The sequence below is a fragment of the Colias croceus genome, chromosome 6, assembly GCF_905220415.1.
Source record: "Colias croceus chromosome 6, ilColCroc2.1".
NCBI lineage: Eukaryota > Metazoa > Arthropoda > Insecta > Lepidoptera > Pieridae > Colias > Colias croceus.
This window is the reverse complement of record NC_059542.1, coordinates 9,835,466-9,857,674: the sequence shown is the minus strand read 5'-3', so window position 1 is coordinate 9,857,674 and position 22,209 is coordinate 9,835,466. Positions and strand designations below refer to the sequence as shown.

The 22,209-nt window shown below is 39.8% G+C and overlaps 1 protein-coding gene across 1 annotated transcript; it reads right to left on the bottom strand.

The window, feature by feature from the left end:
* Positions 1-1,820: 1,820 nt before the first annotated feature.
* On the bottom strand, positions 1,821-21,630 carry LOC123692417 (protein transport protein Sec24A). Its single transcript, XM_045637159.1, has 16 exons — positions 21,477-21,630; positions 19,979-21,308; positions 17,792-17,894; positions 16,522-16,648; positions 16,051-16,238; positions 15,631-15,784; positions 14,665-14,822; positions 13,339-13,412; positions 12,899-13,050; positions 12,335-12,488; positions 11,680-11,855; positions 11,121-11,231; positions 9,838-10,022; positions 6,158-6,369; positions 4,438-4,674; positions 1,821-3,891 (listed from the first exon to the last, which is right to left on the bottom strand). The coding sequence occupies exons 2-16, from the start codon at positions 21,295-21,297 to the stop codon at positions 3,780-3,782; spliced, it is 3,462 nt and encodes a 1,153-aa protein (XP_045493115.1). The 5' UTR covers positions 21,298-21,308; positions 21,477-21,630; the 3' UTR covers positions 1,821-3,779.
* Between the last annotated feature and the right edge of the window lie 579 nt (positions 21,631-22,209).

Genomic DNA, 22,209 nt, shown 5'->3' with positions numbered 1-22,209 from the left:
TCGCAAGCGCGTTCGCAAGCGCGTTCGCAAGCGCGTTCGCAAGCGCGTTCGCAAGCGCGTTCGCAAGCGCGTTCGCAAGCGCGTTCGCAAGCGCGTTCGCAAGCGCGTTCGCAAGCGCGTTCGCAAGCGCGTTCGCAAGCGCGTTCGCAAGCGCGTTCGCAAGCGCGTTCGCAAGCGCGTTCGCAAGCGCGTTCGCAAGCGCGTTCGCAAGCGCGTTCGCAAGCGCGTTCGCAAGCGCGTTCGCAAGCGCGTTCGCAAGCGCGTTCGCAAGCGCGTTCGCAAGCGCGTTCGCAAGCGCGTTCGCAAGCGCGTTCGCAAGCGCGTTCGCAAGCGCGTTCGCAAGCGCGTTCGCAAGCGCGTTCGCAAGCGCGTTCGCAAGCGCGTTCGCAAATGCCTTCGCAAATGCCTTCGCAAATGCCTTCGCAAATGCCTTCGCAAATGCCTTCGCAAATGCCTTCGCAAATGCCTTCGCAAATGCCAGCGGCACAGCCGCCGGCCGTGCCACCGGCATTTGAGGTTCGAAGACCTGGATATGACTTTGGGTACATACAGTTGCTAGTTACATATTATTTTTTTATTGTGGCCCCACCTTGAGCCCATGGCTAGCTACGCCCATGCAGGTATACCTGTATCTTATTTGGCAAATAAAATACATTTTTTATTGTTTTAATTATCATAAATTAATATAATATAAAATCAGTTTCAATGAAAAGAATTGCCACACTTTTCTACAGCTGTTCCTTTCATCACGAGGTCATTGGAGTAAGCAATTAAAATTAAATTTAAAGGAAGGACAGACAGCTTACAAGTTACAATAGGTACCTACTTATTGTTTGAACCCATTATCTTGTAAACACGACAAACAATAATACCTAAGTACTTGAATATTGTCGGTCATTTGACATCATTTGATAAATAATTTATCAAATGATAATAATTATTATTATCTAACTACTACACACTAAGCCCAGCCATTGAGATATACATATGGAGCGACACCGCCTACATCACTTATGTTCCGCTCAACATACGCCAGATGCCGTTCATTTTTTATTTGTTTTAAAGTGAAACGCATCAAATATGCCTTCGTGTGTGTTACGATATTGCACAAATAATACAAATAATACGGAAAAGTGCAAAGGAATAACTTTCATCGGTAAATATGTACCTAACTAAATAATAATTTTTAAAACTTAGTTAGAGCAAAAAAAATGGCGCACAGATTTTGTTCGTTGTGTCTCCTCCCATACGTAGTAATATTATCTCAATGAGCCCAGCAGACATTTTTATCAAAGCCGGTAATTAAAAGATTATCACGACACAATAAAGTTAGGATATGCAAGCTATATACTATATTATGTATTTTGCATTTATCGTCTAAATTAATTGTTAATTATAAGTGGTATGATAGAGAAGATACATAATATTATGTTCTGTAACTATTCCACTGATTACTTCCTATTAATTTTGATATCTGTACGTACCAGTAGATTCACAACATTAAGGTTTGAGGCTCAGGCCTTTCCTAAAATAATTACATATCGGACCATGACAAGCAGAAATTTCAAATATTTTATTTTTTGTTACCATTAGTCAAGACGTAAACTTGTGGAGTCATCTTATTTAATAACAGTTTGATTGCACTGAATTACATCTAAGTACCTATAACTTCCGTAAATTTAATTTTTCCACGAAATGTATTTAAATAGGTACCTATAGAAAACAAAATGTTGGTTACAACTGTTTCTATAGTTGCTTTAAAAAAAATTAAGATTTTATCCTAAAAAGGTATCCTAAAGGTATGAAATAAAACGTAAATATATATAAATAGACCATTTATTAGGTAGGGCATTAAATCTGTACAATATATTCCACCTCTAAGATAAAATATCCATACTCATAAGTATTATAATATACGAACAGTGCATTAGGGTGTCTGTCGACCAATACTGTACTTGACAATTCTAATACAGCCAATTTACATGATTACAACATACTTAAATATGAATTAACTACTACAGATTCAGGTTGAGAGACCCCCTAATTAACAATTACCTAAACTGTAACATGATAATAAATTTACAAGGAATACTCCGTTAAAATTACCATTTAAACAACTATATTGGAAAGAACTCATAGATTATCTGTGGTTTGAAAACATCGCATACATAGACAATCCTAGCAAATATTCATTCGATTTTTGAAAGTACCAATTAAAAATAAATAAATAGTAACAAATCACCAAAAACACATACATCACCTTGAAATTTACATGAGCTGCGATCAAATGATAACTTTTGAATAGTTAAGAACATTTTTGTATAATAAACCAACCAAATACATACAAATATTTTACAATATAAGAGAATAGACCGAGTTGCTTACTCAAAATTGAGTGACCACAGTACAATTATAAATTATTACATTAATAGAGGAATTATGACATTTAGAGCTAGCGGGCTAGTAAAGCCCATAGAGTTGATGGGAGTGGACAAAATGGTTGCGGAGACAAAAGTTGCTCTTGCGCGCTAGCTCTTAAAGGAAAGTACATATTAATAAAAAATTCCCGCGTAAATAGAATAATAATATTCCTAAGCACATCTCCATGTGAAAAGCTGGCTACTAAACAATCATTTATATTTTTTAGAGAATTTTATGTGTTTTAAGTATTTCACTATTAAATTTATATAACAAAGACTGATACAAAACAGTAAGTAACTTTAAAACTAAAAAGTCCCGAATATAAAATTTGTCTTGTATTTAATCTAAATAACATTTCTATTGCTAAATAAATACAGCCGCTAAAATTCGATAGGTACCTATCTAATACTCAGTCTATTCCCTTTTTCAATTAATGTATAAAGGGTAGTTTACAAACTAAGGAGTCTTTATGTTTATATAATATAGTTAACTCTGTCAACTCGGAATCAGTTAATCTTGGCTAGAACACATCAAGTTTTTAGTATAAATAGAGTTCTTATAACAAACTTATACTTTATTTTTTGGAATTTTCTTTCATAAAAACTAGGTTTTAAATTTAAATTATTTTTTTTAATAAATTTGTGTGATCGTTGGTTGAGAAAACCAAAAATATGTTAAATCACATTAAAGACCAATAAAGTAAAGATCCAATTTTTAACTACATCAATATTATAGTGACTATCAAGCTGTGGTGTTATTGTTGTATTATAATTATCTAGTGTATAATTATTGCTCCTGAGTTTTTATTTTCTTTCTAAACAATTCAATTTTTTTTACATTTATTGTCTAAAAAGTAAATCTCGCTCGACCATTGATATACTGAAGGTTAAAAATGTATACAAATGTGAAAGATGTCGTGAATTAATATATTCTAATCTATTACACATTTTCGACTTTTAACAGCAGATCAAATATAGAAAATTTCCACACAATAGTTTATAAAACAAGGTTAAACAGCAACAATGGGCAGTTTGTTTTTTTTTTTTTCATAACTAGAGCATTAACTCTAATCAGGGCCAGCGTTAGGGGGGGGGGGGGGGCTAGAGGGGGCAATGGCCCAGGGCGACAAATTCTGGGGGGCGCAAGATCTGAAGTTGGTTAACCTAACACTTGATATTGCTTCCCTCAAGTAGGCGCCACAATATTTTCGCCCGGGGTGTCAGTGGCCCTTACGCCTGCACTGACTCTAATTTGTAGCGACAAAACTCACCATCTCTACATATAATAAAATCTTGATGCCACCAAATCACAACACATTTCACTAAGTCCATACACACAATTGTTCACTGTACACTATATTATTTCACTTGCGTCTTGATGTGTTGTAAGAACTCGTAGTATGAGAACGCAGACTCCACTCTGTCTTCTACGAGACGTTCCGTGAATCGTGTTCTTGTTGGCGAGTTATCCCTGTGAATATAAATTGTACAATTAGATATATTTTTCGACAGACTTCAAAAAAAAAGAGGTTTCTTTTTTTAGGTTTTCTTTCGACTGAGTGAACTTAATTTGTTGACTCTATTTTATTTGAAAGATAGTTGTTCCTTATGTTATGTTATATGAGTAATAGGTTTTAAACATGCAAAATATTAATTTATAAAGAATAGAAAAAATTCGATCACGAGGCGGGACTCGAACCCGCATCCTTCGCGCCATTCCGGGGCGGATGCCTAACCAACTCAGCCACTCGTGACCCTTTTAAGTACTTTGTGGCCTTGAAAAGCCACAAAGTAGTTTTTGTGGTAAACTTAATGATTGATGTTATTTTACTACAAAAACTGGTGGCCTAGTTAAAAATTGCATTTTGTGAAATGCATGCAAGATAAATTGTAAGCGGAAAACAGTTATCTTCTACTATCAGTTATTCTTTATATGTTTCAAACTTCAAATGAATGTGTGCATTTTTATACTTATTTTTACATAATTATATCAAACCAAATATTCCACATTACATACCTGAGTATAACAATATTCGACGGGTACGGGCGATCGTCGTTAAGCTTCTCTATAAACGCGTGTAACAACGCATTACCCTCATTTTCTAATTTGGGTAAGCTTGTCGCTTCGTCGGGTAGTTGTGAAAATGCCGTGACACCAAATACCTCTGAGAGGAAAGCGGGGCTAACCGCGTTGCAAATATATATTATCATTGTTTCTCCGTCGTCTAGGAGATAGGCGCCGTTTAGGTTGATCCTAGAACAAATTATTTTATGTTATTTTACTGTACTTTTTTTTTGGTATAATAAAAGATTCTCGAAATGGAAAAATTAAGTGGGTATTTATATAAATTAGTCAGTATGATTTGCAATTTTTGAAAATTAAAACTGCAATTTGTGTTCAAAGTACAAAATCCGCATGATGCAAATAAAGTTATTGCGTCAAGGTCTTCCACGAGTATGAGTCAAGGTTCAAAGTATGTCACCGTTTGTGTAGTTTACATAAAATTAATTAAATAGAATGACTTGGTAAGGTTAAGGTTAGTACACATTCTGCATATACTGTAATTGTATATAGAAAAACCTGCATTGTACCATGTACAAAATAGTATAGTGAACATGTTACGTAAGATTATTACGCAATAGACAGATGTGTTTGAAATAAGTTAGATAGTGTAGTAAAGCTCACGGTAGACGCATTAGTTACAAACAAGAATAAAGCCGGCGCTAGAGACGTGTTTACTGTTTAAACTATCCTTTATGGTAGAAGAAGTCGGTAGTAAGAAGGCGACTGTTTGCAGAAGTAAAGTCAGCAGTAAAGAGGCGACTGTCCACGGATGTAGAGCCGGCAGCAAGGAGGCGGTTGAATGCGAAGTAGAGCCGGCGGTGCACAAGAGCGTATATAGAAAAGAGCTGTGTTGCCGGAGATACACAGCGCGCACACAGCAAGGAGGCGACTGTTCGCGGATGTAGAGGCGGCAACAAGGATACGACTGTTGGCGGAGGTAGAGCCGGTGGTAGAGACTTATGTTAAAGAGCGTGTGTGTAGAGCCGGTGGTAGAGACTTATGTTAAAGAGCGTGTGTGTAGAGCCGGTGGTAGAGACTTATGTTAACGAGCGTGTGTGTAGAGCCGGTGGTAGAGACTTATGTTAAAGAGCGTGTGTGTAGAGCCGGTGGTAGAGACTTATGTTAACGAGCGTGTGTGTAGAGCCGGTGGTAGAGACTTATGTTAAAGAGCGTGTGTGTAGAGCCGGTGGTAGAGACTTATGTTAAAGAGCGTGTGTGTAGAGCCGGTGGTAGAGACTTATGTTAACGAGCGTGTGTGTAGAGCCGGTGGTAGAGACTTATGTTAAAGAGCGTGTGTGTAGAGCCGGTGGTAGAGACTTATGTTAACGAGCGTGTGTGTAGAGCCGGTGGTAGAGACTTATGTTAAAGAGCGTGTGTGTAGAGCCGGTGGTAGAGACGTATATTAAAGAGCGTGTGTGTAGAGCCGGTGGTAGAGACTTATGTTAAAGAGCGTGTGTGTAGAGCCGGTGGTAGAGACTTATGTTAACGAGCGTGTGTGTAGAGCCGGTGGTAGAGACTTATGTTAAAGAGCGTGTGTGTAGAGCCGGTGGTAGAGACGTATATTAAAGAGCGTGTGTGTAGAGCCGGTGGTAGAGACTTATGTTAAAGAGCGTGTGTGTAGAGCCGGTGGTAGAGACGTATATTAAAGAGCGTTTGTATAGAGCGTAGCTACCTCTCGGACGTGAGCTGCAAGCGCGGCGGGTCGGGCGTGGGCGTGGGCTCGGGCTCGGACTCGTCGCGCAGCGCGTGGTGCGCGAGCTCGTGCACGGCGTACAGCTCGGGGTACACGAGCCGCAGCAGCTGCGCCAGCGGCAGGCACTTGAGCTCGCACATGGCCGCCACGCGCTCGTCGAGCCGGGTCGACGTGCCGGTGCGGAGCGCTTTCTGCAATACAATCATTAGAATTAAATCCATACTAATATTATAAATGCGAAAGTTACTCTGTCTGTCTGTCTGTTACTCCATCACACATTAACTACTGAACCAATTTGAATGAAATTTGGTATACAGGTATTTTGATACCCGAGAAAGGACAGGCTACTTTTTACCCCGGAAAATAGGATAGGTTTTATCCCGGAAATCCCATGGGAACGGGAACTATGCGGGTTTTTCTTTGACTGCGCGGGCGAAGCTGCGGGTGGAAAGCTAGTAAATAATAAAAAAAAACGTGTGGCACTCGGGGACTGCCGCGGTAAAGCTATTGCATGCTATGCCTTCAAGCCACACCTCCGCCCGTCGGAGTGGGGAGCGTGAGGTTTTTTCGTTACGGAATTTCTCGATTCGGTCCCCGCGCTCAAAGCCCACGATAGAAGCTATGCAATAGCTTAAAAAATTCTAGATTTATATAAGTAGAGTATCTACATCAAGCTTACCATTGATTAAACATCAAATATCAAGCATTCTACTTATCATTAAAGCACTTAAAACTTATCTACACTACGCATCACCACAAATGTTAGTTTGCGTATTTAACGCACAGTCTCATATGCGAAATATCTATAAATTATACATAAATTTTTGTCGCGCTACACGTAATTTACGTTATTTATACATAACATGGCTTATCATTCCAGACTTAGAGCACACGTACCTTTTTTGAGCAGTTAATTTTGTAGAAGACACATTCTATTATAAATAAAATTATCAATGGCGACAGCGATTCTACATTATTATGTAAGTGATATTAAAGTGGTAGAACATACGAACAATTTCAAGAAGAGCGTCTCTACATTCAACGACTAGAACACACGTACCGTTTTGAGCAGTGCGAGCAGGTAGTTCGTCCTTACGCGCACTAGTTCAGGATACATCGCCCATTTTTGCAAGTGACTACTATCAAGCTAATTTTTCGTTTGTAGCTTTATTTTGATGAGACGCCCAATAATTTCGTGTACGAAAGTCTCGATTGTGGTAGCTAACAGAGATAACAAGGATAAAAAATTTTGATTTGATGGTTCTCAAATATTTATTACTAACTGAATTTTTTTTTGTTCAATCTCAAGATAATTACCTAAATTATTCGAAAAAATATTTGTCCTACAAAATCTATGAACCATCAAATCAAAAAAAAATATCCTTGTTATCTCTGTTAGCTACCACAATCGAGAGTTTCGTACACGAAATTATTCGGTGTCTCATCAAAATAAAGCTACAAACGGAAAATCAGCTTGATAGTAGTCACTTGCAAAAATGGGCGATGTATCCTGAACTACACAGCTTATCATTAATGATGTAGAGCGACTCTACATTTAACATATAGAATAGAACACACGTACCGTCTTGAGCAGCGCGAGCAGGTAGAGCGGCTCTATCTCTCCCGTATAGAGCGCTAGGCACACGTACCGTCTTGAGCAGCGCGAGCAGGTAGAGCGGCTCTATCTCTCCCGTATAGAGCGCTAGGCACACGTACCGTTTTGAGCAGCGCGAGCAGGTAGAGCGGCTCTATCTCTCCCGTATAGAGCGCTAGGCACACGTACCGTTTTGAGCAGCGCGAGCAGGTAGAGCGGCTCTATCTCTCCCGTATAGAGCGCTAGGCACACGTACCGTTTTGAGCAGCGCGAGCAGGTAGAGCGGCTCTATCTCTCCCGTATAGAGCGCTAGGCACACGTACCGTTTTGAGCAGCGCGAGCAGGTAGAGCGGCTCTACCTCTCACGTATAGAGCGCTAGGCACACTCACAGTTTTGAGCAGCGCGAGCAGGTAGAGCGGCTCTATCTCTCCCGTATAGAGCGCTAGGCACACGTACCGTCTTGAGCAGCGCGAGCAGGTAGAGCGGCTCTATCTCTCCCGTATAGAGCGCTAGGCACACGTACCGTCTTGAGCAGCGCGAGCAGGTAGAGCGGCTCTATCTCTCCCGTATAGAGCGCTAGGCACACGTACCGTCTTGAGCAGCGCGAGCAGGTAGAGCGGCTCTATCTCTCCCCTATAGAGCGCTAGGCACACGTACCGTCTTGAGCAGCGCGAGCAGGTAGAGCGGCTCTATCTCTCCCGTATAGAGCGCTAGGCACACGTACCGTCTTGAGCAGCGCGAGCAGGTAGAGCGGCTCTATCTCTCCCGTATAGAGCGCTAGGCACACGTACCGTCTTGAGCAGCGCGAGCAGGTAGAGCGGCTCTATCTCTCCCGTATAGAGCGCTAGGCACACGTACCGTCTTGAGCAGCGCGAGCAGGTAGAGCGGCTCTATCTCTCCCGTATAGAGCGCTAGGCACACGTACCGTCTTGAGCAGCGCGAGCAGGTAGAGCGGCTCTATCTCTCCCGTATAGAGCGCTAGGCACACGTACCGTCTTGAGCAGCGCGAGCAGGTAGAGCGGCTCTATCTCTCCCGTATAGAGCGCTAGGCACACGTACCGTCTTGAGCAGCGCGAGCAGGTAGAGCGGCTCTATCTCTCCCGTATAGAGCGCTAGGCACACGTACCGTCTTGAGCAGCGCGAGCAGGTAGAGCGGCTCTATCTCTCCCGTATAGAGCGCTAGGCACACGTACCGTCTTGAGCAGCGCGAGCAGGTAGAGCGGCTCTATCTCTCCCGTATAGAGCGCTAGGCACACGTACCGTCTTGAGCAGCGCGAGCAGGTAGAGCGGCTCTATCTCTCCCGTATAGAGCGCTAGGCACACGTACCGTCTTGAGCAGCGCGAGCAGGTAGAGCGGCTCTATCTCTCCCGTATAGAGCGCTAGGCACACGTACCGTCTTGAGCAGCGCGAGCAGGTAGAGCGGCTCTATCTCTCCCGTATAGAGCGCTAGGCACACGTACCGTCTTGAGCAGCGCGAGCAGGTAGAGCGGCTCTATCTCTCCCGTATAGAGCGCTAGGCACACGTACCGTCTTGAGCAGCGCGAGCAGGTAGGGCGGCTCTATCTCTCCCGTATAGAGCGCTAGGCACACGTACCGTCTTGAGCAGCGCGAGCAGGTAGAGCGGCTCTATCTCTCCCGTATAGAGCGCTAGGCACACGTACCGTCTTGAGCAGCGCGAGCAGGTAGAGCGGCTCTATCTCTCCCGTATAGAGCGCTAGGCACACGTACCGTCTTGAGCAGCGCGAGCAGGTAGAGCGGCTCTATCTCTCCCGTATAGAGCGCTAGGCACACGTACCGTCTTGAGCAGCGCGAGCAGGTAGAGCGGCTCTATCTCTCCCGTATAGAGCGCTAGGCACACGTACCGTCTTGAGCAGCGCGAGCAGGTAGAGCGGCTCTATCTCTCCCGTATAGAGCGCTAGGCACACGTACCGTCTTGAGCAGCGCGAGCAGGTAGAGCGGCTCTATCTCTCCCGTATAGAGCGCTAGGCACACGTACCGTCTTGAGCAGCGCGAGCAGGTAGAGCGGCTCTATCTCTCCCGTATAGAGCGCTAGGCACACGTACCGTCTTGAGCAGCGCGAGCAGGTAGAGCGGCAGCAGGCGCAGCGCGCGCGGCGCGTGCAGCGCGGGCGAGGCGGCGCCGGCGGGCAGCGAGTGCGCCAGCCGCGCCGCGCACAGCACGTCCACCGCCACCGTCATCAGCGCCTCGCGCGCCTCCGACATCGACGCCGACACGCAGCGGTCCACCGCTGGAATATAAAACAGGTCAATAGATAGTAAATTAATACATTAATTTGTGAACCATTTATAAATAAAAAAAAAACGTGTGGCACTCGGGGACTGCCGCGGTAAAGCTATTGCATAGCATGCCTTCAAGCCACACCTCCGTGCCCGTCGAAGTAGGGAGCGTTGGGTTTTTTTCGTTACGGAATTTCTCGATTCGGTCCCCGCGCTCAAGGCCCGCAATAGAAGCTATGCAATAGCTTAAAAAGAATAATTATAAACAAAAAAATACGTGTGGCACTCGAGGACTGCCGCGGTAAAGCATAGCATCGCATCGCTGTGCCGGTTGGAGTGGGATGTTAGGTTTTTTCGTTACAGAATTTCTACATTCGGTCGCCGAGCTCAAAGTCTGAGATAAAAGCTATGCAATAGCTTAAAAATAGCAATCACTTTCTCTAAAGGTTGTAGAGTCACGCACGCGGACCGTCGCGGGTGGTGCGCTAATTTGTAAGCGAGTTCGCGGCTTTGAAGTCGACGCTCGCTCTTATTGCTAACGCTACGCGTTATTCTAAACCGATTAATAGAGTTCATACGTTTTGACAGTACAAACCGACGCGACCGCACCGTGTTATTTTAAATAGCGATCGGTCTTAATTATTAATTATTAGAGATGATTGTTTGAGAGCAGTGGTGGCTCAGTGGTGAGACCTCGGACTTCGAATCGATAAGTCCGTGGTTCGAGACCAGGCGAGCGCGCAGGAAATAAATTGATTTTTCAATTTATCTGCGCATGTTGTAACATCACCACTGCTCGAACGGTGAAGGAAAACATCGTGAGGAAACCGACATGTCGAAGAATTAAAAAGTTCGACGACATGTGTCATCCGCCAACCCGCACTTGGCCAGCGTGGTGGATTATGGCCTGTACCCTCATAGGAGGCCCGTGTCCCAGCAGTGGGAACGTATATGGGCTGATGATGATGATGATGATGATGAGAGATGATTGTTTAAAAAAAAAATACATCATTGCATGAAAAAAAAGTATTCCAATTTTGAGTTTACATAATATTATTAATCTAACTCTCCTCATGTACATCTCACAAGATAAATCACTTATTCCTTACCCATTTTGCTAAGCAGGCCGATGATAGCTTGCTGGTCGGCGGCGTGCAGCACGTCGGGCAGCGTGCTCGCTATCGGGATCGCCATCGTGTGCACGCGTATCCTCCGCTCGCCTGCACAATACATATTAATTAGCCAAAATTTATTGATTACAATATTTTAATTTCTAGATATTTACATAATTAAAATGATTTTAATCGGCTTCGAAAAGGAGAAGCTTTTTGTAGTGAAACTTCATTAAGCGTATTGAGAGTAAAATTTCAAGGTCGCATCATGGCAATACAGTCACCTCATGAAGTAAAGCGACGATTTTGATATCTTTGAATTTTACCAAAGAAGTTTCACTTCTGACACGTGTTCTCGGCTCACACGCTCTTTTTTATTTTTAACCGACTTCAAAAAAAGCCTTCAAGAGCAGAACAGAGCTGGAAAAGCTAGTATAGATATATTTAATATAATATGAGTAGGATTAAGTTTTATAGCATTCAAATGCATTATTAATTTATTACACGTTACGTCTTACATGAAAATACGTACAATTCTAAAGGGTAGTGTACTCACCCTTACTACTAGTATAGAGCAGAGCCGCCTGGAAGCACGCGTGCTGCAAGTCTCCGAGCGATTCGTCGATCGCCAGCTGCATACCGAAGCCTGCGTCTGGCGATACGTTCGGTAGAGATAGCAGGTCCGTGGACCGCACGAAGAAGTTGCCGTGGAACGTGTGGATCGATATGCCTCTGTAATTAAACATTATATATTATATTTTATAAAAGGCTATCTTCTTATGGTATTACTAATAAAATGTTACCCATTCGCCATGCAATGGATTAGTTATTGCAATAGCCTGTCTTCTTTTTATGATTGATGTTTCATGTGAGCAAGAGCAGGATACAGCTATGGTAGAAATTTATCCATTGTTTAACTTTTTATTAGTAAGGCCGCTAATATTCGAAAAGCTAGTAGAAAAAATATAAGGTAGGTATCAATAGGAGTCAGCTGTGCTGCAGAAAGAAGTATGTATCAATTCGACAGAAATGCTGAAATTCTACGCTCTACTTCACCCAATAGTGGTTGATCACCATAACAATTACTTCAAAAACGAAGTGGTGTATTTTGCAAAACTACCCATTTAGTATTACTCAAAATTATTCAATCATCAGTATATAAACCCAAATCAAGTCTTTTTTTTATCCTTAAATCTTCAAATTAACCATACCTAGTACACCGCACACGCATAACCGCTTCAAAGCCGATCTTCCTTGTCAGATATCTTGTGAACATGTTGGTAAGCTTAGCCGCTTGCCAAGCTCGAGCGCCCAGGAACACAGGCATGTGGTACACCGTGCCCCCGCTAAATTTGCTCATGCCACCTGGAAAAATAAATATTAAATTTTATCTTATAATATTTTCTTACAGGACCAATTTTTAAGAAATAATAATGGGATAAACATAAATGAAGTAAATGCAGCTAATCAAGTAACTATAATTATCTGAAACTAAAGTTTTAACATAATATGATATTGTGTTCAATTGAATAGATGGCTCAATTTAGAGGACTGTGTAATATGTATAGTGGACTTTACGCTAACTTAATTAAACTTGAAATTAATTTAAATTAAAAATATCTTTTTTTTTTGCGTAAGCATAGGAGTTTAACATAAGACGAACCAAGTCTTTAACGATTATATCCAAACAAACTCAAAACAGTTTCAGTTAATTGTTCTTTTTGCTGCATTACAAAAACATGTTTAATATCCACACTAAATATCCCATCACTTACTCAAGGTAGCTAGATCGCAGTACTGGGAACTAAGCAGGAACAAATCAACGGCCACTTGCGCGCCGCTACAATCAAGAGCAAGCCGCTTGTAGAAGTCCGTCGCTGGGCTTAAGTGCTGAACGTCTTTGGACGAACGCGCGTTCGGGTCCTCTCTGTTAGTAGAAAGATACAATGGATTTTGAACCTTACTGCGACGATATAAGGTGATAAATTATGGACTAAACGATACAAAAGACTATTACCACGAAATAATAAGCTAATTTCAATGAATGACGTTGATACCAGGTGGTTGATGCTGGTTCTAAAAACATATCAAGGTTTATTATTTTATGTATTTTCTGCTCTACTTAAACAAATAGATATACGTAGGTACACATTATTATAATAAAATAAATGATGATTTGTAATTAGAGCGTGAATATGAAGGTGAAACTAGATACCTAGATTGGAGAGCTCCTGGTCCAATATTTGGTAGACATGTCTGGAATACTGTTATTCTGCCACCCGTAGGAGCCTAAAAATGTAAATAATAATTTAATTTGCGAAAGAATAATTGCATATTGGCTATCGGCGAATGTTTCAATAGGTAAAAAATGGGTTTTAGACCCCAATAATAATCGGGATCCCAACAGCGTCGGGCGCGGAGAACCGGACGGCAGGAACTATGAACTCTATGTCCACAGGGATAAGGTTCAAAACGGCTAACACTCACTTTAGACAGATTTTGAAAACAACGAGACAAAGTGCTATAACGTCTGATTTATTTTAATTACAATATTAACTTATATACTATGTACGAGCTTATTTCAATCTTAACTTATGTAGCGACACCTCGCTCTGAATCGCGCAAGCGAAATGTTTCGCTACAGAGCTATATATACAACTTTCCGACATCATCCATTGGGGCCTTCACGGCCGGCCAGTCGAGTAGACTGGTCGAGGATCCTCCCTTTTTCGATGGAGGAATTCCACCTTCGTTCCTCCACAGTGGTGACCCCTGACAGTTCACAACTCCTTCTGTCCATTCATGATGTCCATGCTCACCTATCCCTTCCCCGCCTACGATCACCGCCCGCCAGCCAGCGCACTCGGCTTCAAATGGAGTCCTGTCCACTACCATGTGCGATCGCGCATGCTTGGTCAGTTCCACAGCCATCCTCACTGCACACTCCGACTCACTGGAGCACTACACGCAGCATCACCGCACTCAGTTCCGACTCACCGTGAACTAGCGGCTTCCTGTTCCGACTCACTGGAACATACCTGGCACTGGCGAGGCAACTCGTACTACGACCTCCGGTCTCGGAGGGGAGTCCTGTAGCGACACCTCGCTCTGAATCGCGCAAGCGAAATGTTTCGCTACAGAGCTATATATACAACTTTCCGACATCATCCATTGGGGCCTTCACGGCCGGCCAGTCGAGTAGACTGGTCGAGGATCCTCCCTTTTTCGATGGAGGAATTCCACCTTCGTTCCTCCACAACTTATTTGTGAAACGTGTGTCTAATTTACCTACGTGACATTATACAGCTGAAATGTGCAGATATGTAGTCGCTACACTTACCATGAGTTTATAAGCCGTTTGTAGCGCGGTGCCGAGCGCAGAAACAGGGGCTCCGGTGGCAGAGAACCGGTCGGGCATCAACTATGAACTCTATGCCCATATAGATAAGGTTCAAAACGCCTTGCACTCACTATAGCAGAGAACCGGTCGGCAGGAACTATGAACTCTATATCTATAGACAGAAGGCACAAAACACCTTACCATGAGCTTATAAGCCGCCTGTAGCGCGGCTCCGAGCGCGGAGGCCGGGGCTCCGGGCGCAGAGAACCGGTCGGGCAGCAACGTGAGCAGCTCGCGCACCATCTCGCGGTGCTCGCCCAGGTTCACCAGCAGCGCCTCGGGGGACGGCAGGAATACCTCTGTGACAGTGTACAATATTAAGAAAGAAAGAAAACACTTCATTGTACAATGCACACAGGAACAAAATTTACAGAAACGATATGTAACTTAAAATAAAAGTACAATTTGGCGGCCTTATCGCTTAAAAGCGATTTCTTCCAGGCAACCTTGGGATATAGGAAAAATGAATCAGTAAAAAGGTAGATAGTGCATAAATACATACATATACAAGAAACTGTAATTATACATAGATATTAATATCGACGTAAAATAAATCTCCCAAAAATTGTATGAGCAAAACTCTGCCTCCGCATATATTAGGCAGAGTTTTCTAATGAGCGTAAAATGTTCTAAAAAGTATAAAAAATTAGCACATTTGAATGGCAGTAGCTTAATAAATATTTATTTTCGCGGACTCAAAAAGTAAGCACGAATAATATTTAAAACAGAAAAAAATATAAGTCCACATCCCTTCCCATCCCCTACCCATCCTCTCCTTCCCTATCCTCATTCCTTCCCATCCTCGCCCCCTCTACCTAACTCCTTCAAAATCCCTTTGAGGACAGCAACACATCCACTTCCCAGTGGAGTGGATGCTTATGGGCGGCGTGTATCGCTTAACACCAGGCGATGCGTCTGCTCGTTTGCTGTCCTATACCATAAAAAAAAAAAAAAAAAAGTAAAAAAAATATTTCTATAAATTTTCCCTTCCCTTTTCATCGTTTCAGCCGTGGCACGTCCACTGCTGGACAAAGGCCTCCCTCAGGGTTACAGTCCCTTCTTCTTCTACTTCCCTTTTATTACAGTCTAAAAATCTGAAGTACATACCGTCAATGTCCAACACCGTCATTTCTTTCGGCTTGGTGAGCCCGTCGCTCATCAGATAGTAGTGTATGTGCGCGTCATAGCAAATGAAACCGATCTGCGTGCGCGCATCGCCGGGCAATTGCTCTAAATTCGATTTTAGTACGTCGCACACGATCTGGAAATAAATAAAAATACATTTTTTAGATTTTTACAAACGCAAATAACTAAATATTCTTTTTCTATCTGGATGATTGTAATTTCATAGAAAGAGAGAAAAATGTAAATAAACACTTGACACAAAAGTATAATTCTACAAAATATGTAGTGCAAATCTTAAGAATACCAAAAATTTTCAATGTCGATCAAATACAGATATACAGCTAGTACCGGCGGCCGCAGCATGTACTCACTGGGCGTGTTACACTTACACGAGACACTTACACGTAAGTACCCCGACTCCCTCGCGATCTGCGACACGTCGAACAGGAACAGATACACGGCCGGTTGCGGCGGCCGCAGCATGTACTCGCTGGGCGCTATGAACTCGATGGTCGCGGATTTGATTTCCGGCCGACGGGTCGGGTCGCCGTATGACTTGCTCACCGGGTCGTATTGGAACTCTTCGGGCACTGGAAGTGGCAAATTTGGTTGTTTATTTCGGAAAAATAAGACCGAAGGAACGAACAAATGTGGTGAAATTAGGCATTAGAAAATTGGCAGGCCGATTGACTTTGTCACATATTACTAAAGGATTGAACTTGAGACTAAAGGATTTAACTAGAACGACTGATACACAATTTAATTTGATGAACAGACGTGACACACATTAATTATAACATCATTGAAAAACACCCTTACATTCTAAGCAACAACAACAAAAATTAAATTAATTACTATACACTGTGTACTCACAATCATTAACCCTATAGCAAAGGTTACATTTCCACCTCTTCGCGTCCACAAAGTACACGAACGGGTTAATGTACGTACGGCACGCACGGCACCGCACTATCGTTGTACATTGGATCACGGGCAGATGCTAAAAGGTTAAATATGTCATTAATAATGAAAAAGAAACAAAATATGATTGAAAAAATAGGATAGAAAGTCTATTTATAAATTTAAGCATACTTTGAAATTTCGTGTGAATATTTATATGATCATCGAAAATTGTTTTTAAGTTAAAGAGTGTACCTACTTAAAAGGTCGATAATATTTTTTAAGAAAATAACCTATGCAAAACAAAAGATTCTTTCATTTTTAAACAATTTTTCCAAATCTCCACTCATCATAAAAAGTGCACATTTTGCGAAGTGCACCAATTGAGAAATGCACAAGTTGCGAAGTGTACCATTTGAGAAGTGCACCAGTTGCTAAGTTCACCATTTGAGCATGGTGTACAAGTTGAGAAGTGCACCTAATGCGTCAAACCCCTTTGAATGATTGATGAAAAAGGAGGCCACAACTATTTTACATATAACCATTTTTCTTTAAAAAATCTGATAAATCTAATTAATAATAGCATTATAATAGTTATCTCAGTTTATATAATGTTTTAATTAAATAATCATATAACATATAACTGGTAATGCGATGCAAAAAAATGCTAATTCCCCTTTCAAATTTATACAACTGCACAGTTATGTTACATCAGAAATGATCTCACCAACATAATGATCACAATGAATGTTTATAACATCAAAAATATTGAAGATTGCGTCGAAGCATAAAATAATAAAAAAATAATGACGAATAATTTTCCATATTCTAATGTACTCGACATCAAACACAAATGAGCGCAAAATTACATAAATGTACATACCTTTTTTTTTAAACTTTATGCTTTGTATTTGCTTATATATGCCATTAGAAGCATTCTACAGTCCAGTTTCACTTTATTTAAAGTGTTTATTGAGAAATACTTATAACAGTTGTAAATTATTTAAGTTTTTAACAAAAAAAAATGAAAGAGCTGTTTGAGTACTTATATATACTTTTGTGCACTGTTTGTATTTTATTAAAATTTAAGTGCACAAGTGAACTCAATTGGAGATAAGTTTGTTTTATAAAAAAATCCATTCTATTATTATTTGTATCCTATATAAATTTTATTCAAGCCAACATTTGCCAACAATGCTTATATTAAAAGATTGATCTAGAATAGATTTCTAAATATACTCACATTCAAATCCTTGAAAGGATGTATTAAAATTCCTAAAGGTAATCTCGATTTTTGTAGAAGTGAATTGTTCTCTGGTATTCGATTTATGGTACACCGGAATATTCTGTAAAATAAAGAGACATAAGAAATATTACATATAATACAATGTAATATAGGTAATATTATGTTCTAAATATCTTGTTCTACATAAACACATTTGATAGTGTGAAAGTGATAAGATCACAATTTATACATATTTGACTTATCTATTACTAATTTATGATTGTCTTTTAACGTTAATTTGTGTGCAAAAATTTGTATAATTTTATACTTGAACTATAACTTGAAATAAATATGAACGCAATTAGTGAACCAATATTATTTTTCTTTTCAGCGTTAAAATTTAAAATTATATAATATATCCAATAGCTACCTTGGTAACCATGGACACAAGTTGAATTTAAGGATAAATAAAACGGGAAATACATAAACGGAAGGTAACGCGAGACAATATATCAAGAAGGTTATTAATACCTTAACAAAGGTCAGTTACTTACAAAATTAAAACAATAAATTTGATGCATGAACTAAAATTATCAGGATTTTAGTCATTATTTGCTTTACAAATTTTTACGACAAATTTTTACTCAATAATACTATCTAATAAAAAAAACATTCCTACTAATTGAGATAAAGTATATTTATATAAATATATATTATATATGTATATTATTGTATATATATCATTTTTATTATTTATATTGTATGTAATGCTTAATTTATTTATAGAATTGGCGCCAAGTCGTGTTCTAGCATACATTCCTTACCAATCAGGGTTGCCTGGAAGAGATTGCTTTTGAGCAATAAGGCCGCCTTTTAGTACGTATTTGCCGTGTGTTTTCATTGTATTTAATTATAGTTTAGCTTATTTATGTTGGTATATTATGTACAATAAAGAATAAAATAAATAAAATAAATAAGACAGTTTATTATTGTATTCAACAAATATATCTAGTTTTTAAATGCTTGTTATATACAGTTTATTATTGTATTTAACAAATTAAAAAAATGAAAAATATATCCAATTTCTAAATGCCATCAAGCTCTGATCAATAGATACATTATTATCTAAGATTATTATTTATCCAGTATCAAAGAACATAATATTATCAACCACATATTACTATTGATTTCAGTTTTATTTTCTTTTTTAATTGGAAAGAACATACAAAAATATGTTATAATTAAATTTCACGTGAAATATTACCATTATTTTATTAATCGAAATTCATTTCATGGTCAGATAATCAAGCTTGTATCAATGTGACAGATTTTTATCATCCAGTTAAAAGATAAAATATACTTATGTATAATGTATTGTGTAATGGTAATGGCAAAGCACCTGTTTCAATAATTTATCCATCTGCTTCATGAAAAATAGAGTGTTAAGAGTGTAATTTAAGTTAGGAATTATTGCAGTTATTGATTCAATATAATTTACTTTGTAAAAAAATACATATAATTCTTACTAAATCATGGCGAAAGTGTCACAAAAACTCATTTGGAACATAATAATAACAGCTATTTGGGTAGATAATTAGACCAAAAATGTACCTGTGTATTATAATATTTAATAAATGTGAAAAGAAAAACAAATATCCAATTAATTAAAAAAAAACCTACAATTAACTTATTCTGTAGCATGGATACTGGATACCAGTTAATGTGATTCTTTTATGTTACTTTTTGTAACCTTTAAATCACTACTTTTTAAAGTTAAATTTTTATTTATAATAATAAATCAATATAATGAACGACATCCATAATGAGATAACATACAAGTTTCAGCGTACAGTACAATATCAAGTTGTAAATAAGCAATACAATTTGAATCAACACAGTCACTAAAAATAAATTATGGCAACTCATTGGACTGAGATATGAGAACAGAAAATTAAAAGCAAAATAATAAAGATATACATTAACCTTTATTTACAATAGTTTAATTGGTTTTTAAATATTTATTTAACTAGGTTGATAATATATTATATTATTTGGTTTAAGTACCTACCTAAATTAATGATATAGAGGTTTATTCTTTAAAAAAATTATTGAATTTACGTATTGACTATTACCAGCAATAAACATTTATTTATTACATTCCTTACCTATTCTATAATATGATTTATAATAATATTTGGTACTCACTCAGGACTACAATTCGGAGCATCAGCAAACTGAGGTCCCAGTCTAATTTCTGGTGGGTCCTCTGGGTATTCAGACAGAATATGTTTACATTGCATCAGATCAACCATTTGATGACCCCACAACTGATCGAAACCTTGCTGAGTCACACTCAACTGACCCATTTGCTGTGTCAAACCAGGCATTCTATTCTGTGCTTGCATCTGAGGACCTTGAGGTGGCATTCCCTGAGGTGGCATTCCTGGTTGTGGCATTCCTTGTGCCATGCTTTGCTGCTGGAAATTACTAGGTGGCATTTGTGGATATCTGTTTTGCATATTACTCCTAGCACCTGGCGGGCCAGGCATTGTCTGTGCCATTGGAGGCAAAGGACCAGGTGGTAAACTCTGTGGCCCGCTCATATTATTGACTGGTGGTGGTGGTGCTGTATATCCCATAGCAGGTGGTGGTGGCATAGGCTGGCTCGCAGGTGGTCGTATTTGTTGTGCCATAGGCATCATAGGCAATGAAGATGGCCCACTCATTTGATTTTTAGGTTGCTCTTGACCAGGCATTGCAGTTGCAGGCGGACCAGGCATAGGTGGTCCATTAACTGCATTACTCCTAGGCGGCCCTAAGGGCGGGCCAACCATATTCGGTCCAGTCATGGGTGCATTCATGGGAGGTATTAACGGACTGTTTCTAGGAGGCCCCGCTGCAGAGCTACTGAATGGAACATTAGTTTGACTTGTTAAAGGTGCAGGTGACATAGAAGTCAATGGAAAAGGTGGTCTTTGGTTGTTTGGGTTCACTGGTGGTAGCATATTCGGAGGTAGAGTTCCAAATGCACTGGATGGTGGATATTGATTAATTGGCGGCTTAGAGGTTGGTAGTGGGCCATTCATAACAGGTTGATATTGACTAGATGCTATTAGAGGTGGAGCATTGTCATTTATTTGACGTGGTTGCTGGTTAGGAGGATATGGTGAAGTGGTATACATTGGGTAGGGACTAGCAGAACTTGATGGGATATTCTGCATATTTTGAATCGGATTTTGATTACTTATTGGTTTCATAGGGGGTCTTATAGGCGAAGATTGCATACTAGGCTGGGATGGAGGCATCATCATCGAATGATTGAAGGCTGGCGAGCTATTTGCACTCTGATTGTAATTATTAGGTTGATTGTTGAACCCAGGTTGGGGTACTGGATTATTTGAGTTAGCATCCTGCTTCAATGATCCAGGCAATTGGCCAGAAGGTATTTGATTGAATTGGTAGGGTCCTAAATTTGTATTTTGTGGTCCCGAATTACTATTGTAAGACGTCGGTATGTTAGACATGGTTTGTTGATCTGAAAATTAACCAAAAATCAGTGATGAACCTCTCAAAACGACAGTACGCGCTTTTAATGACAATGAATTTATTTGTATTTAGATAATGAATTCGATATCGACAAGGATGTTTAATTAACGCTAATTCACTAAGGATGACAGAAGTGTAAGTAATCTGACCAACTTACCACTGACGGGATGAGGTGAAAAAACACAAAAACTTGTTACACTTTTTCTGCTGCTATACCATTCTCACATATTACCACAGCACGTAAAAATAAAGCGATAAATCTGTAATACGAAGGAAATTTCGACCCTGACTTACGTGGCCGAGCGAGTGAAAACGCCCTCTACCGGAGGTCGTGATTGATTTTACTTTTTAGGTTGTCATGTCAATTGCGTTTCATTTTTTTTTTATAATTTATTCATAACCATGGATACAAGTCCTTCAGTCGTAATTGCGTTTCATTTCACAAAATGTTGCCTGACGCAACAACGACCCAACTAGTAAAGTATTTTAATATTTTTAAACATTTTGAGTTTTATGTCTCATTTAATAATTTAATAATAAAACACTCGTATGCTTGATAATATTTGTCGTTACTCTTCCTTATTTTATCATTAATAATTCTTTCGTGTGTTTACTCCTTATTTTGTTTTAACCACAGATCTAGGTTTTAACAGTAGTTAAACGTGAGTTAAACCACAAGTTAAACAGTATATTCTATCCAGTCTTCCAAGTTGAACTCTATATTAAATATTCTGTGTCCACAGCAAGGTCTACAGTAAAAATGGGCACTCTATAACGAACGATTGCACTAATACTACTAGAATCTAGATAATTCACACTTCACACACCAACACCACCATTACTTACTAAACTATGAAAACTGGTAAATCTTTTAAAATAATACATAATAG

Excerpts from the sequence above, each read along its gene's own strand:
- LOC123692417 (XM_045637159.1), bottom strand. The coding sequence starts at position 21,297 with ATGTCTAACATACCGACGTCTTACAATAGTAATTCGGGACCACAAAAT. Across the intron at positions 17,895-19,978 it reads GCTCCGAATTGTAGTCCTGA|AATATTCCGGTGTACCATAA; the intron begins GTGAGTACCAAA and ends TTTATTTTACAG. Across the intron at positions 3,892-4,437 it reads TCGAATATTGTTATACTCAG|GGATAACTCGCCAACAAGAA; the intron begins GTATGTAATGTG and ends TTATATTCACAG.